General features: G+C 38.9%; 1 protein-coding gene across 1 annotated transcript in view; it reads left to right on the top strand.

Moving 5' to 3' along the window:
• Window positions 1-538: 538 nt before the first annotated feature.
• The window catches only part of cdh23 (cadherin-related 23), a 198,507-nt gene continuing 180,941 nt past the window's right edge, over window positions 539-18,104 (top strand). The window contains exons 1-3 of the mRNA XM_069189026.1: window positions 539-969; window positions 11,380-11,470; window positions 13,828-13,908. Coding sequence (XP_069045127.1) covers window positions 11,398-11,470; window positions 13,828-13,908 — 154 coding nt within the window. The 5' untranslated portion in view covers window positions 539-969; window positions 11,380-11,397. The remainder of the gene's footprint in view (window positions 970-11,379; window positions 11,471-13,827; window positions 13,909-18,104) is intronic.

Genomic DNA, 18,104 nt, shown 5'->3' with positions numbered 1-18,104 from the left:
ATCCACTGTAATATTAATGACACGTGAGCGGAAAAAAACTCGAGCTAAAACAGCGGATTGGTCTTCTAAACTAATCAGCTAACTTACTTTCTCCGGAAAGGAGGGGGGAGAAGGAGGGAACAAGGGAAATACTTTTTTTTATCGTTCCTGAGTTCATTCATTCCAGATATCTCGAGGGTCGGTGGACAGAGAACAGTGCTCAGGTGAACAGCTCCAGTGGTATTTTGCCGGGAGGATCATTAGATCACGAATTTTCCATGCCTCTAATTTGTGACCGAAGCATCAATTGAGTAATTATTCCAGTGTTATTATTAGGATTAATAAAACAGTATGTTACGGAAAAGACGAACTAAGAGAGAACTGATTTACTCCCACGAACTGACGCGACACATGCAGCGCAGTTAAGAAACATCTTTTTTTTTTAAAAAAAGGATGGTAAAAAACTGATAGGCATTTCATTTTTCAACGAAAGTAGGTGAGCAAGTGCTTGTATGTTATTGGTTTTTTTTTTAGTAAAGGATATTTATATACATACTTTATAATTTAATTACAGAATAATCGATACAGGCTACTACGATTGTTTTTAACATCTCGTTTTAGCCTGATTATATGCTGATATGAGACTGCACAACGATAGAGTGACGAGTATTATCCCAGATAGAGACATTTGAGGAATAGGTGTTCTAATTTTTTAGTCCTGAGGGAATTATCCAGACCACCGGATCGAGCGAGCACTTTTAGTAGTGGGGGGAGCGGGAGACGAGGGACTGGAAACCGACTTCCACTGTGTGGAAGTTGAAGAGGACCCAGCAGAGAGAAGTCGTGAGAATAACAAAGGAGGAAGGCACGTTCTTCGCCGTGAAAACGGAAAAACCAAGGTGCTAACAGGAGTATACTTCACTTAGTAATTAGACCGCAGAACAGCTGCTCTCCAGGCGCGCTGCGCACAGAACGACACGGGTTAGACAGGTAAGACGCTATAATATTGATTCACATTCCTACAGCAGCACATTCCGTGCCAAACAGCGGTCCAACGGTAACCTTTTTTAACCTGTGACCTAAGGCTGGAGTGTGGGGTTCACAATGGGAGCCGTGCGTTTTCATGGAGTTGTGCGTGATTTGTGGTGTTCGCCGGGCAGCACACACAGAGACATGCATTAGTAATACCCTATTAAAAATGCAGCGCGGCAAAGAATACTACCTGGGGGCTAACAGAAGCCAATATCAAGTACATATAATATTTTAAAGCGGAGGCATTGGATAAATAGAGAGATGGTTGGCAAAACTTGCGATTCTTGCTAACATTATTATTTCTTTGTTATGCTCTTATACTTTCAAAGATCCATGAGTTTTTTTTTTTTTGTTGTTGTTGTTATGAAGGATTGCGCTGTACAGCAAGATAGAGGGTTCGCTATCACCTGGCTGCGGCACGCCGAGCGTCTCGTATCTCCTCGTCCGCGGATCAGTTTACAGCGCAGGGACTTACTTTACCTTACATGTTAATAATCGTTTCATGGGCGCAGGCCAGGGCAGTCATGAAAATGAAATTGCTGTAGGTATTATTAAAGTTCAGAGCCAGCAGAGTAAGGGCAAACAAGAGAAGCGCCTCTGCGCGATTACAGCAACATCTGCTTTCTTTTTACAAAGCGCTTGTGTCTTACTGTAGGATGTTTAAAAAAGTTTTACGCTTAATATTTATTCATTGCATCACTTATATTTGACAATATACTATATGTGCATTTTATTTCAGATCACAATAAGATTTCTTATTTTACACTAAAACTGTCACATCTTAGCAGATAGATACTAAAGTAGCTGCCAACAGTTCAACAGTTGTGTGATTCTGGAGTGTGTCTAGGCTGTATCTCGGCAACTCTGCTGGATATCGCGGTAAGTAGTTATTTATTAATGTGTGATTTATATAAAGTAACAGAAGGTTAAACTGCATCATCTAGGCAGTCTTGGCCGTTTCTTGTAGCCTGAACTCAGTACATTGGCAGAAAAACCGAAAGAGATGTTGCTTTGATTATTTGATGATGCCTCTCCAATGTTTAATGTTATTTTTCAGAGAAGATCGGTACAAATTCCTCAGTTTTTTTTAATAGAAATCGAATATAGTAACAACGAGAGCACTTGCACAACTCACGGATTTCATCTAATGCGCTTTAATTTGTCCGCCTGGGCATCATGCAGTGAAGCGTGCTAGGTGGAAGAGAACGTCACCGCGAGGAGATGATGTTTCTTTAATACAAACCCGAAGCGGGGACGCATTGTGAATACTAGCGTTCAATTCCTTTGATATATAGAGGAAAGAGCACGAGGGGGACAAGACATTCTAAAAGATGTGGAATAACGGGCTGTAAAGATGCTTGCAGGAGTCAAGGATCTTTCAGTGCTTCCCGAGGGTGGGATTACACTTTCCTGTTTCGTAGGGCACTTATTGCTCACAGGCAGCCGAGCTCTAGCGTAACTCGGTGAGCACAAGGCTGCTTGCAGTACTTCTGACAGAATCGGGTATTGATGTGAATTGTATTCTCGCTGCATTTAAAGCCCTCGTTAAGATATTAAAGGCAAGTGGAAGAAAATGACAAACCTCATTTTTTCCATATTAAACAAAACCTGAATGGATTGTCTAGTGGATATTGGACAATAATTAAAACCCCCCGTGGCCTAATATAATTAACAATATTGCTATAGAATAAACCTAGCCTAAATGAGAAAATTGACAAATCTTAATGTTTCTCCTATGTGGTTCCACACTTTGAGGGCAGATATTGAGAACTCTTTTGCTCACACAGTTTTTGTCTGGATCAGTTAAGACTAGAATAACCAGCATACTGTACGTATCACAGTATGTAAAGCAGATATAAAGATAGCATTCACATAAAAGGGCGAAAAATAAATAGTAAACTGCAGCTAGTCAAATACTGGATTTTCAATATTCTTTCATGTCTAGATTTTGCTAGAGTCATTAAATAATTGATGTATGAGGGGCTGGCCATACCAAACACCTGCTCAAGAATGTATTGAAGACCCCAATATTTGATGAGCTCCTATGCATCTCTCCTGGGATTGTTCCACTGCTGATTGATAAAACAAGGAGAGGAATATTCCTTCCAGCTCTTAGGTTGCAATTCCTCATTTCTGGGCTCAAGCTGCTTTTGGGTATGGCTTTAGGGTAGCCATAGCACATTATGGGAGTACCCCAATATTTTAAGAGGACCAGAAAGTCTCTGTTTCAATGTTCTTTATTGTTTGGTTTCCCTTCATGTTGCTCCATTGGGAAACAGAACTCAGAATTTGTGCATTAGTTTTTTTTTTTTCCCCATGAACAAAGAATGCACAACACACCCATTTTTACATACCTTCAAAACACTTGTCAGAGGGGAAAACGTGGGGAGACTAATTTCTTATGAGTTAATTGATTGGGATAATTGTGCAATTCCAGGCATCTCACGGTAAATGTCAAGTGTTTAAAGTGTTTTTTTTTCTGTACTGATATTTTCACTGTCATTTCCTACAGCTTTTAGACAGTGTAGAAACAGTAAAAAACCCACTAGAGTACAGTGCGTCGAATACTTGGGAAGCAAACTGAAGGGAGAATTCAGTTTTTCGGTTTCTGGAGCTAACCCAAGCTGTCTAAGTGACTGAATTATCCCACCTCATAAGCTAGGCTCCCTGAAACAATACCACCTTCTGCTGTAAGGCCATTAAATCATCCAGTGCAGTGAAGCAGAAATTGGGAGACCTCAAGAAAAACAGAAGATGAGCCCATTCAGCCCATCCCATTAAAAAGAGGACTTCTCATGACTGAGGAGATTGTGCTAGTACTGCAGAGAGTGAAATCCTCTGTGAATTCCCCCAGTGGGTGATTGCATTTACAGAAAGAAAGGCATTTGGGAATTTCTGAAAGAAAATAAAAGTTCTCAGTTTATCAAAATAATTTAAGATATTTAATAATGTGAGTGGGATTCTTCTGTATTCTCAGCACCTGTATTGTAAAGCCCCAGACTTGTGTAGCCACGGAACCTCACAGGTCCAAAAAATAATTTCCCTAAAAGAAATGAATTCTCAATGCTCATTAATAATAACAATAATTTATTGTTTTCTGATTTGTTCTATACATTGCTCAATTACTCTAATTAATCCACTTGCTTCACAGGTTCAAAGAGAGGGGAATTAAAAATCTTTATTATGTTTTTTCATACTAAATTGCATTACTCACGTCCCAGTTTCTTTATTTGTTCTGATTTCTTCTTTAAATTATTTGTTAGCATGCAAATGCAGGTCTTGAGAGCTACATTCTGAACAGTCAAGGACAAGGGACACCAGTCTACCTTTAAATATGTTCTGCACTAGCCGTCTAAATTGGACAGTGGAAGGAACTCCTCAGTGACTGAACCAGGAAAGGTGCTCATTTTGCGCTCAGGTTGAGTTCTATGATCCAGATGTTTTAGGTTCGAGTCATGTCACTAGCCAACTGCGATCAGGATTCCTGAGATGGCCTTAGATAGTCGTCTCACTTCATTTGGCACTGAACCTTCTGGATTCCACTGCAAAGCTTCTAATGTTAAAACGAATGGTTCAGTGGGTACAGAGGCATTTCTGTAAACCAAGACTTAAAGGCACAATTGAGGACTCCAAAGTTATGTCTACATAATTTAAAAAACATAAGTCAGGCCAAAGCAGAAGCAAATGTCTTAGAGCTGACTCTTAGTTGTGACAACATTTTGAAGGTCTCAAGGAACAAGTCTTATATTTAAAATTCATTTTAAATGCTACATTTTATAAAGCCATTTTGGGATATGAACATAATTGGGGAAAGTGAGACTGATGGTATTTAATATTTTGTATGTGAAATTTGTGACCATCGGAACAGCTCTCGGGGCTTCTATCATCAGTATGAGAGAAAGATTCTTGCTCTCAGCAACAGCCTTTTCTTTTCACACATAACTCAAACTTCGTGGATTTATCGTGTTCAATTACAGACTCCCCCATAAATATCTTGTGAAGGGAAGATAATGCCCATTCGTTTTTAGCACTGCAGTTTGACAAATCCTTGTTGTTGGTATTTATGTGCTAAACATCGCTCTAGAGATTCCAAGGCTGACAGGGGCAGATTGGTGGTAGCAGACTTATGTGAAGATGGTGTTGTAAAGGAGGAATGCTACTCAATTATGTGTAGGGGATGTTTCTTTATTATGCTGTGATCCACACAGATGAAAAGTCACTTATTTTTGGGCTTGAGACCATCTACTTGTTTATATTGTATAGGCTGGTGATGGATGCCTAATAAATTCTCAATGGCACCTGATTGAAAACTACTATAGATATAGATGTGCTCCCCAGCTTTTTTAACCTCTCTCATAGTTAAGCTTTTGTTTTTTTTTCCTCCATTCACAAACTGTTAAGAATTTCTTATTTCTTTATCCTCCAATCGGTCTATGCTACCAACATCACAAAATAAAAGATTACAGATCAGAGAAGATTATCTTTGGGTTACAATTGAACTTGCATGTTGTGTTCACTCTCCCCCAGGGTGAGATTGCTTACAGGTTTTCTGGAAATTATAGACTGATCTGAGTTTGCCTAACGGCCTAGGAGATGTTGTTCTGCTCCAATAGCATTTAGGGAGGTATGACTAAAAGGGCAAAAACAAAACCCAGTCCAGGACTTTAACTTGATGGCTGGGCTGAAAACGCTTTATGGCCACCTGGAGTAGTGGTATTATTGCTGTTTACAGTTCTTAGAAAAAGGAACCTTTTTACAGTATCTTCAGCACTGTAATACAGCTACAAGTGAATGCGTAGTGAAAACTTGAGATAAATTTAGCCTAATGAAACAAAACATGACATACTCATATGTTTATTATCAAATAATTTATAGATCTACTTAGTTTGTATATACTGTATCCTACGGTATATACAGTATAGGAAATATGTATGGTTTCGTATTCAGCATATACCAAGAAGGTACACCAGGCTTCTGAAGACAGTTCATTTCCCTTACATTAGGTGGCTAGTTCTTTGGCATGTTTACATTAGGTGGCTAGTTCTTTTCCATGTTTTGAGTTATGAAGTTTGAGTGCCTTTTATTTATACCAATACTTACAGTATGGTATTTTGGACTTATTTAACCACCAACGAGCTCAGAAGGGTGTTTCTTCAGTCTTGGTCAATAGAATTGTTTAGATCTCTAAAGGGTACGTTTCTGTTCTCCATCCCGACCCATATCAGATGGTGTTTCCTTTAACGTTTTTGATTCCAGTGACACTATTTAATAAATTGGTCAAACTGTGCAGCTCCTGTTTAATTTGGCACCCGTCAAGTGGTCGAGTGGTGTCCAGTGTGAGAGTGGGGTGGCAAGAGCTGCAGGTTTCCACTCAGCTGAGCCCTGCTGACAGCAGCACCCAGCAGCCACAAAATTCAATACCTTTATTTTTTAAAGTAAAAAGTATACAAGCCTACGTTTGATGGACCCTGACAAAGTTGCTTGTCCATGGCGCAAAGGAAATTAGGTTTTTCCTGCCTTGGATAAAAATAGAACCTACAAAAGTAAGCACGACAAAACCTGACAGTGTTATATTTTTTTTTCTAGACCTGCTGTTTGCCATGTTTCTAACGCGCTTCTGGTAATTACAATCTCCGTGTGTCTCTCTCATGCAAGATATACTCATCACACTCAAATGCTTGTTTCCTTAAACTCTGTCCCTGTAACAGCTCTGTGCTGATGTCTGGAGGAATAGAACAAGTTGGATTACTATTCATGAGCCCTTTCAAATAGCTTATTTTGGTTTATTGTAAACCCTGCACCTAGGCCTTGAAAATATTCCACAAAATTCAGTTGAATTTCCACAGGAAAAGGCATCCAAGCTCCATAGTCCTTCAAATGATTAATTTGTTGTGTTAACAATGCACCAACTGAATGACCACCCTCTATTATTTAAAGCAAAATTTCCAAGATGAACCATACTGATTTGCAATAATTATCTTTATCTGAAATGTTAGAAAAAAGAAAGTCATTACATGAAACAGAAATTGTCTTAGCAGCTGGAACCGGCTTCAATCAATCTTTTTATTTGCTATGGCACCCTTCACAGCAGTTACCCACAGAGCACAGAATTATACAGCAGTTGACAATATTATATAACAAATTAAATTAGCTACATTTGCTACTTAATCCATTGTATGCCCTGTACAATTTGATGTAGTCTTGCTTATTATTTAGACTTTACTTACAAGATCATTTTTATTGCAGATTTGTCAATAATTATTGCAAAGAGTGCTTTAAAGAGGGTGTTTGATCTATTAAAAGTATGTTTACCCTGAGAATTAGTTTCCAGTTTAAAACCCAGTGTTATATATGTCCTCACCCCATCTTGTAATATTATTTTAATGTTCCTAGTTATCCAGAGGGAAGTACTAAACTAAGGTCAACTGAAAACATAATGGTACACTCAGATGCTGTGTCTGGGTTTTCTTAAGGATAAAGATCTATAATTGTAAAGTATTGTATCTTGTACAATTTTCTCATCAGAAAATGGCCCTTTTAAATAAATAAACAGTGCTTATTATTTAAAATGGACAGCAAACTACCAGCAGAAAATCAATTTGTTCATCATGAAAAGCAAAAATAGGAACAGGGAAAGATCGGAGGGAAAATGGGGAACTTGACAAAAGAGAGTGCGGGGGCAAAGCAGATATGGTCAGTCATACTGAGCGAGAGAGGGAGAGAGATGTGCTGTGCCAGGTATGTCTGTGAGGGTCTGTCCGCCTCAGTGACTTTTCCATTTCTGGAGGTAATTTCTGCAGCGATGCTCACACTCAAAACCCAGTGCTGATAGATCACACATGGCCCTAATGCCCCCTCCCCCCTTAACCCACCCTTAATCCAGGCAAGTTACTGTACAGTCTGCACAGCACTGCCAGGGTGAAAATACATGCACATAAAAGACACAGCATACCTTCTGCCTTCTTCAGCTGGATAACAAAATAATTTACATTTTGTCTTTCTACTTACAGTGTACACTACATCTCTCATCAGCCACATCAGCTTGTACTTGTCTACTATTGTCAAACTAATCACCCAATCATTACTTCCTGGCTCAGTAAAATGTGTGTAATCATCTACATAAAACTGTGCCCATTCAATGTAACATGCTGTATTAGCCAATCAGTTGTCCTGATAAATAGTTAAATAGTATTAAATCGAAACCAATAGCATGGTTGGACTGTAGTTTAAATACTAAGTGTCGGAGTTCATTCAGCTGGGACTGTGGGGCCTAGTCCCTGGTAGTGCTGAGAAAACAGGAAACCCAATTAAAATTAAATGTTTCTGTAAAGGGATGTAAACATCTCTGTTAAAATAAAGTGCTCTGACTAAATCTCAAGTTGAACTATAGGGACACATTTCTGAGTAGAACCAAGATTTCTTTTTTCGATCTGAAGATCGCCTAGGGGTATTTTCACATCTAATCCCGTTTGGATTGAGGAAATTCATTGAAAGCAAGCACTTTGCAGCTGGGAGACGCTGCTGGTATAGTAGGAGTTATAAATTATAAAATGTTAAAGCTGTAGCGCTCTATCAAAATGTGTAAGTGTATGCAGTTAAGGTCAGCTCAGCTGGAGTGTTCACCCCATCCACTATTCTACATCTGACATCAAAGGAATACAACTGAAATATTGCTTGGTTATCTACAAAGTAGAGCTGTGGACCAATTCACAGCACTTCTAATCTGCCATTCAGATGATTTACACACTACTAGAACACAGCTGAGCTGTATTAAAGCATCCTATTTTACCTCACAACACACTTGTGGGATTGAAGCACTCCTCTCCAGTGTTATCCTGTGATAAAGTGTTATCACAGTGAAGAGGAGCTGTAGACAGTGTGGCAGACAAAGAAAGTAGTTGCCAGTTGCTGTGCTTCCAATACAGAAATCTGGGAGTACAGCCCCTTATGAGGGCAACATCCTAAATTATAAACCCACCTTTCCCGATAACACTGGACGGTGTTTTAACAATTCATTAAAACACCAGGTACTGTATGTTGACATGTATTAATGAGACTGGGTATGTATTACCTGTTTTAAACAGGTTTTGTACCATTTCTTGTACCATATGCAATGTTTCCCCAGTAATTAGACAACCTCTTAAATTAATTTGAACAGCATAATGAACTTTTACTATAAAAACTGTTGGGACAGATCACATATATTGTTTGAGGATAGAGTAACAAGCCCAGATGGCATTAGTTTATTAAGTTGGTGCAGTGTATGTAACACACAGGGCATTATAATGAAGCTGAGTGCACATATAGGCATGTACTCCCGTCCTCAGTGGGGATCGGCTAAGCCACCTGATCATTCTACCATTCTCTTACACATATAGTAAATAAGTAAATGAAACATTAATTTCATTTATATCTGTTTTTATTGCATCATTAATTTTCATCTTACTATTGACTTAATTAATTTACAACAGGAGCTGTTCACTGAGAGAATTCTCCAAGATAATTAACGGAGCAATGCCTTGATTATACTGTAATAATTAGATGATGTAAATTAGCTGTTAAACCCTTAACAACCTACAGTATACAGACAACAGAAGAGAATCAATGGGACCCCCCATCCCTACTTGAAGGGACTATTGATACTGAAGGCATTTAAGAGTTACCGTACTGTAGTTACTGAACAGGAAACTGCATTTTTCTCAAGCTTCAGGTCTTTGTGGAGGAGATGCTGCTCCTGCTGCTTGCATGTACTGTATAATGTTGTAGTGTAGTGGATCAGAAGTAGGACAGAAATCAGTTTATTTCTAGAAGACGGTCCACCCCAGAGAAGAACCAGAAAGTTTACATCAAAACCATCAGCAGGCCAAACAATTTCCCTTTATGCTCATATCAAAGCTGCTGCTCTGTGCACTAAAAGGTTTTTGCAAGTTAAAATTCTAAGGCACGCAAATTTCCCGATCCCCCGTAAAATACATCCACAAAATCAAAATCAAAATTTCTTAGCTCATGCCACCACAAAATGTTTATGTTTGATAAACTGTAAATGCACGCAATCGTACTTCTACTTCTGTAATATAAAATACTGCAGAAAGAGCTCCTCAGATTGTTACCTCAGAAAGCAATGAAGTGCAAAGCAACTTCCTCTTTGTCTTTCTGTACTGCTGTCTTGACATACATCACGCCAATCCAAAGCTTCTTCTCATTTTCAGTATTCAGTTTCCTGTCCAAGACCCTGGTTTGTACAGATTGCTTCTCAGCCTAGAACAGATTTGTTTGTATGTGTTTTTGTATCGGCAAATAGTCATTGGGTAAATTAATTTGTATGTTCCGGTGCATCCATTCATTGGTTATGGACTTTCATGTCATTTGAAAAGGACTTTTGAGGATCAAAACAAAACATTTTTCAAAGTGTCACTGAATTAATCACAAGATTTTTTATGCTCTTTGTTCATGGTGTTTCAGATAAGGAAGAAGACTCTTTGGAGATTGTCAAGTGTGAAGCTGAAAGAAAAGGCAAATACTGGAGCTCTTGTTCTGTTTTAACAGTACTCTTCGAAACCAGTCTGATGTGTAGCTTGGATTTCACTTAGGTTGCAGTACTGCAAGTGTTCTGAACTAATACAACCTATGGTGTCCTACTTGTGGGTGACGTGAATATTATTTTGACTCCACATTGGAGCATACAGTATTTGCTCAAAATAAGACTTATTTCTAGTCCTGTACACTCATACTGTAGGACCATAGTCAAACCAGCCTGTGTGCAGTGATGGTGCAGTTTTAAAGGCTAATCTGTTCATCTTGGCTGTGTTAGTATGTATATTGTGCAAACAGCGTGGGTCCTTGATTGAACCTGGGCATGAATCTCACATACAGTAGCAGAGCATCCGGAGACACCTATTAACTGGGCCCAAAGACATGAAGCACATCTCTCGGAGACTCATGCTGCGTGTGTTTTTGTTCATGCCCCTAAGGGTGGTTTTACACTTGGTAATTATTGCCTACAGTGCTTACCATCAATAGCTGGTAACAATGGCCAGCAATATTTGTAGTCTACATTTGTCAGTTTGCCAGCAATTTCATTGTGGTTCAAGATTATTTTTATCTATGATATAAGGAGATTCACAATTTAAGCATTCTGCCATAAGAGACTCAACCAGAGATAATAGTTCTTAGTAATGCTGACTATAACATACATATCAATAGCTCTTGGACTCTATCAGCAATATTGCCAGGTGTCTTGGTCAGTACATTATATCCAGTAGTTAACTTCCTTACTAGTAGTTGCTGCCTGCAGGAACTGGGAAGTAAAGATGCCCCATGAAATGACGTCCAGCAGGTTATAACTGTGTGTGTCTGTGTGTTTCCAAGGCAGCCCAGGCTGAGGAGATGGAGGGGCACACCAGCGGGACAATCAGGAATCTCCTCCTGTCGGCCTTGATTCTCCACTCTGTCAGGCCAGGTGAGTCCTGCCTGCTCCTGCAGCCACGCTGATAAACCTGTCTGTCTGTGTGGCAGCTCCGTCCGTGCTGCCATGTAAACTAACAGACACAGGAGACACTTCCAATGAAATGTACAGCTGTACCACCGGGAAAGTTATTAAGAAGATGCCATCGCTGCTTTGGATCAATTTGTTTGAGTTTATAAAGGCTGCACTCTCTTTTGCTCTGTGTCTCTCTTTCACACACATTAACACATTTATACACACATCGACCGAGCTCCCAAAGGCTGACCCTTATTATTGCAACAATTTCTTTCTAATAATGGAATTCCTCGGCGCTTAAGTGTATAAAAATAAAGAGAACATTTGCAGCACCCCTTCCAGTACTTTCCAGAAGCCTTCATTAGAAAGGCATATAGTGGACTGAGAATATAGTGGCCACGGATTTGAGAAGGCTAATCCAGTGCTTTGAAAGAAGGTAAAGAGGTTGTCAGATGATCTTATTAAATTGTGTTGGCTGCACTTTACCTTCAAATTGAAAATTCTTTAAAAATATTTGCAAAGTGGTGTTCAATATCTGCTAAGAGTAGAAGCCAAGTCATGGAGAAAAAAAAAAACTAAGAACATCAGATGAATTATTCTGAAGCAAGAAAACGACTATCCATCTGGAAGAGGACAGGCTTTTTAGTGACTACACACCAGATATTTTAGAGCAAATGTGTTAAGAGAAATTAAAGTAATTGTAAAGTATCTTTGGTCCTTCTTCTTTTTAAAAAAAAAACGCATGTTTCTATGCACAAATTTAGTCATTTTCCTCCTCTATGGTACAAACTGTTTGTATACATACTGTATACTGTACAGATTCATCTATTTAAATAAAGGCATTTCGGCATTCCCCAAACACCTCAAGCCATAACTGTTGCTTAAAACATGTCATAGAAAAGGACGACAAAATTCAAGACTGGACAAACACCTGTCACAGGAATCAGAAACATATACTGTAATATAAGTAAGATGGGGGGAGGGGGGAACTTAAACAAGCTATTTCTGCAGAAAACCTAGAGGTTTATGTTTAGACCTACATTTTCTTGCTCTAGGCACTAAAATGGATAAACAGAATGATAGAATTTATAGATTTCAATCAAGGGATATCATGTGACAATTGTACAACCAACAGGTAAATTCTAATTTTATGTGGAATTTCAGTTATCGTGTTACAAAAAATATTTCTGCACTGGAATCTGTGCAAAGTTCAGTAAATAGTTACATTCCTTGGTCTGAAGTTTCTTACACTGAGAAACTGAAAGAGCCGACCATTGTTAGTTTTAAACAGAGACTAGAAGGGCCTTTATTCAACTGTTTGAAAATCAATAGAGGCATTGACAAAGACAACCCAATAGACTTAAGACATAACAGTGAAACATGAATCACAGGACAAAAGCAGAAGCTACAAAGATGTGCATTTAAAATTGACAACAGGAGTCTCTGCTCTAGACAAAATGGCATGGGTGTCTGGGACAAGCTACCCAGCCATATTATTTGAGCTGATACTCTGGCTACTTTCAAGAATCTGCTGGATGAGATCCTCTGATCAGTTAGCAACTAGCAACTACAGGCTATACAGTATGTGTGAAGTGATACAAGGGTCTTATTTGTAATCTTCCTCACATTTTCACATGTCAAGAGCAGGACACTTCCTAGTGTCAAACCATAGTGAAATAGAAAAGTTAGAATGGCATATTAAAGTTCTTATAATCTGCTACTTTTTAATTATTTTTGTTTGCAAATGATATCTGAGTTATGGAGCAGATTCTATTTAGTTTTTTATGGAGTAGATGGGAGCCGTTGCAACTCTGACAGCAAGGGCGTCTAGCTCTTGACTAGAAGGTCCTGGGTTCGATCCCAGGTAGGGGCAAGCGATGTAGCTTGTTCTAATTCCTTCCAGGCGGCCCCCAGATCCACCCAGCCTGCTTTCCAAATGAGTACCAGGCGTTAATCTTTCTGGGGTAATAGGCCGGCCGGAGCGTGATGCCTGACCACATCACCTCCATCTCCAGTGTCAGATGGTTGAGGAAAAATGGTGGCCCATGCCCCCCATTCCCCCATGGGGCCTTAATGGCCCAAAGGGGCATACCTACCTAATGTGAGTAGATGGTACCATACTGTATGTCCCTCTCATGAAGTTTGTCAATGTAATCACTCATCCACCCTGTCTCAGACATAGTCTCAGGAATACAGAAGAGCACAGGAAGGGAAATATGTCTACAATCCTGTGAAAGATCCAAAGTGCGTTACAAGGTATAATGCAATTAAGATACTGACATAGTGTGAGGATCCAAGTTAGAACTAATTTTTTCTCCATTTTGTTTTCTCCCCAGTCATGGCCTTCAATCGCTTGCCTTATTTCCTGAATTACTTCTTTGATAATTTCTTCCTGATCTACGAGGACACCCCAGTAGGTGAGTGGTCTGTTTTCAGTGGGAAAGAGGAGGTAGGATTGCACCTACAGTATATATGCTGTAGTACAGTATTAAAACTATAACCAATTAACCATATAAGCACACAATGTCATGGAACCTGTGGAAGACATGAAAAACATTTAGGCTTAGATAAACCTTTCAAACACCTTAGCCGTTCACCTGTACCCATTTCAAAGTTGCCACAACATACTGGGTTTGTAATTAGCAGTCAGAGGGAGGGTCACGGTTTCTATTTAATCTGAGCAAGAAGTGATTTAACTCTGTTTTCTCTAACACACTTTTTATTAAGAGTTTTTGAGAGTGTTCTGTTTAGTAGAAGCAAAGAATAGTGTTAACTCTGGTACTCTGTGTTACTCTAGTTTTACCAAAGATCTAACCATTCTGGAGTGAGTAGAAGGAAGCGACTTTATTTGACAGCTTAGCAAGGATCTCAAGTTTCCTTTACAAGGCTGTGCTGAGTAAGAACATGTTGTACATCCTGAATCTTCATGACCTGCCTGTGTAAGCACCACGCAAAGGCAGCCTTTTTGACAGAGGAGGGGGAGCTCTGAGAATGGAGCGGAACAGATCAGGGTGTGATTAATCTTTTCTAATGAAAGGAGTAAGATTGTGTGGGCATGGAGAATTAACCCGTCTCTGAGCGATCGTGTACATTAGAATACTTTTTCTTCTTGTTTGAGCATGCTTGAAACTTTTCTCTCTTATACTCAATCGGGTGTGTATCAGTAAGTTACATTACACTTTTTAAATAGTTTATGATTACAATATTATGATATTCATTGCAGTTTAATAATGGATACAGTAAATTGGTTATTTTATTTCAATGCTGCTTTCAGCCTGTAACTCATATTAAGCTTAACTTTTCCAATCACCCTCTCTGCCATAATCAATTCATGATTCATGCTGGAGGTTTCTCCATGCAAGTGCAGAAGGACCAAACTATAGTCAAGCTGTGCAGCCTCAGTCTACATCCTCATCCCAATCCTCCAAGCCAAAAGAGCTGTTCCAGAGGGAACTGGTTTGAGTGCTGTACAGTATGCTCTAGGAGTGATAACCATCTGATCCTAATCTCCCTGAAGACATGGGTGCTTGAAGTGGAGTGCCACGCAAAAAGTTGGGAGTAGGCATGGTCGTGTTTTAAAGGCTCTGTCCTTTCATCTGTGTGAAGGTGTCAGCGAGGAGAAGCATTTTTCGTTTTTTTCCATTGCAATGAGTGACAGGGTAATTTGTGCACAGCTAGGTTTTCATTAGCTATGCAGTCAAGTCAGATGCCATTAAATGAGGCAACCGGATATATCTCTACCAAAAGCTTTTTGCCTGATCTCTTCCCACATGTCCTTCATCTGCCGGCTGCCCTCGGAAAAATGGAAACTGAACGATGTTCAGTGACGGCTTTAATTTATAGGTGTTTGGCCGGCAGAAACAGGCAGTATAAGGCTTGATTTTTTTGGTAGACCTTTTATTGACCAGATGATGACAAGACTCTTGTGAGAACATTAAAAGGTTCAGTTGTTCAAAAACATTCAAGGAATTACTGGTTGAAAATGGTCAACATGCTTTTTTCTTGATGTGACCAGTTGTTTCAGTCATTCTCAAAATCATGACTAGTTTTGAGCATGCACATACTGTAATTCTATGAGTTTTTCAGCACTTTAGGTTGATAAAGCGTTGATGAATACAGTTATTATTTTTATTGTGAGCTGGCAGCTGGTAACAATCTCTGCTTTTCAGTCTCATACCCAGGTGTGGTATGATTGCTTCTTGCTTTTCTATACCACTGTGTCCCTGTAGAGTTAATGAGGTCCAACTCCAAAATGTTGCAATTGCTAGAAGCCAGGGTGTCAAGTAGAGTGTTAGAGTTAGTGTTGCATGGTCTTCTGGCTCCACTCTTTAACACATCTTTAATGAGTCCAATTATTTGTGACTCAAAAGGTTCAAAACTTGAATACAAGACATAACTAACAGCCCAGGAATCAAATACATTATCAAAAGATGTTTGAAAATATATTTTAAAAATGTCTTAGTTAAATAAGAACTCAAGTTGGAATGAAAACCAGAAACATCTTTCAGGATGTAATCTGTATGCCCATGTTATAAGCCATCATAGTTCTGCTGTCATTGGAATCTTAAATTACGCTAATAAAACTAAACTAAAAATGTTTGTACTTTACAGTAAAATAGTCAAGTTTCCTCGATAAATGATCAGATGTATCTGTGTTATCTTTTCAGCAGCCTGTTCTGTTGACTGCTGTATCCCATGTTCACCTGCGTTGCTATTACCCAGCAATGCAGCAGTTGTCCAGCTGCACTTGGGAGAAAATTATATTTATTTCCAAGGTTTTGATGTTATCTGCACTTTGCATATTTCAGTATAGTATGCAATTTAAGACGAAGCCCTAAAGAACAGACACTGAGGATGAGGGTCACAGTTTGCATTAAGTAGCATTAATTGTGTTTATTATTTAATGGAATCCGACATGTAATTAACTCTCTAATGCACAACTGTGTCTCTTGATTAATTACTCTGTTGTTCAAACTTTATTTCTGTTTTATTTTTCTTATTCTCAGGATTGTTCAAATAAAAGCTAATTTTGCCATATTTTTAATGCAAATTTTAAGAAGCGCAGCTCTCTGTTGAATTGCTTTTCTTTGGTGGACAGACTTCTGAAATCTGTATCTAGTGTGCTTCAAGCATGCTAATGATTCTGTAATGCTTGCATGCTGTAATCCCACTTCCTACCTCAAAGCCAATTTAAAGATCTTCAGGGCCTTTCCTTTTTTTAAAGGAGAAGTGTGTTTGTGTAGCAGCTATAGAACATGTCCTGGTATGAGGATGTCCTCTGATTACAGATTCTGCATATCGTGATGTCTTTTCACATGTTCTTCCTTGTTCTTCCTACAGTAAGTACAGTATGTGATGCACAATCACTTCAAACTATGATAGTGCCATTTCAGGTATAAAAATGCCAAGTCAATGCAAAAACTAGCAATAACTGAATTGAACTAATGACGGCTGAAATATTACACTAATGGATAATTTAATTTTTCAATATTTCAATATTTCAGATAGCCGGGGGCTAATATTCAGTATCGGTTACACCATGCTGTCCAGCGTATGTGGTAGAAAATGTGTTGGAGGATAGGTTCCCCTTTGGCAGTAGCAAGAGGTTAGACTCTATTAGTGTGAGAATTTAATAGCTCTGTATTTCAGCATTACTACACCCCATAATAAGACTCTGTGTATGCTCAGGCCTCTTTATTTTTGCTCTGTGTAATCTGATAACTCAAGGGAGTTTAGCTTTTTGCCAGACAGCAGCCTGTTTGCTTGCAATGGACAGTGTCATGGAACTTGTAGTGCAATATGACAGAGTGCAATTTGATACAAATTGATTTACTACAAGTGCCTTATCATGCCAAAGCATCTGAGAAGTAAAAGCAAATGTGAGATAAAATGGAGAAAGTCTAAAGCTTTGAGTTTTCCAGAGTAGTCTGTTCTTGCCTACTGTATGTTTCAGGTGCGTGTGACTGTAAGAACTGTCCCCTGAAGTCCTTGGTCACAAGTCAGTCCCACAGCCCAAAGTTAGGGGTCGCAGTGCTCCCCAGCTACAGAATAGAGCCACAGTGGCAATCCCTCAAAGAGGGCTTTGTTTGTTTGATTTAGAAACGAATTGACTCAACCAATTCTAAGATGCCGCAAGCAGTCCCTAAGGTTCAAGGTGTTAGAGATGAATCAGTCATTTCAAAAACAGAGCATGAACAGTGCATTTTTATGGAGGAAAACATTATGTTTCAGTTCTACTACCGTTAAATGTTAATTGTGTGCTGTCATTTCTGTCAATACTTGATGATAAAAATAAAGCTATGACTTAATTGGATAAAAACAGTCCCTCCCTTAATTTTGATCATCGATGTGCACCTACTGGACAGTATTAACAGTTTTTGTTTTAGTAGCGCTTTCGTTTTTGATGATGTGCTAAAGGGATTTATTAATTGTCAATTGTTTTCTTTATTCACGCAACTTCAAATTGCTATTTCAGAAAAATACTAAGTAACATTTATCTCTAATCTGAAATGTTACCTTTTACAAACACAAATAGATGTTTACGATGATAAAATCCATCACTCATTGTGACTTCAAGCTCCATTGCTGGATGGTAAGAAAATGAAAAGCCTCC

This window comes from Lepisosteus oculatus, chromosome 4 (assembly GCF_040954835.1).
Source record: "Lepisosteus oculatus isolate fLepOcu1 chromosome 4, fLepOcu1.hap2, whole genome shotgun sequence".
Lineage (NCBI taxonomy): Eukaryota > Metazoa > Chordata > Actinopteri > Semionotiformes > Lepisosteidae > Lepisosteus > Lepisosteus oculatus.
The sequence above is the reverse complement of the archived record's forward strand: the minus strand, read 5'-3'. Positions and strand labels throughout refer to the sequence as shown.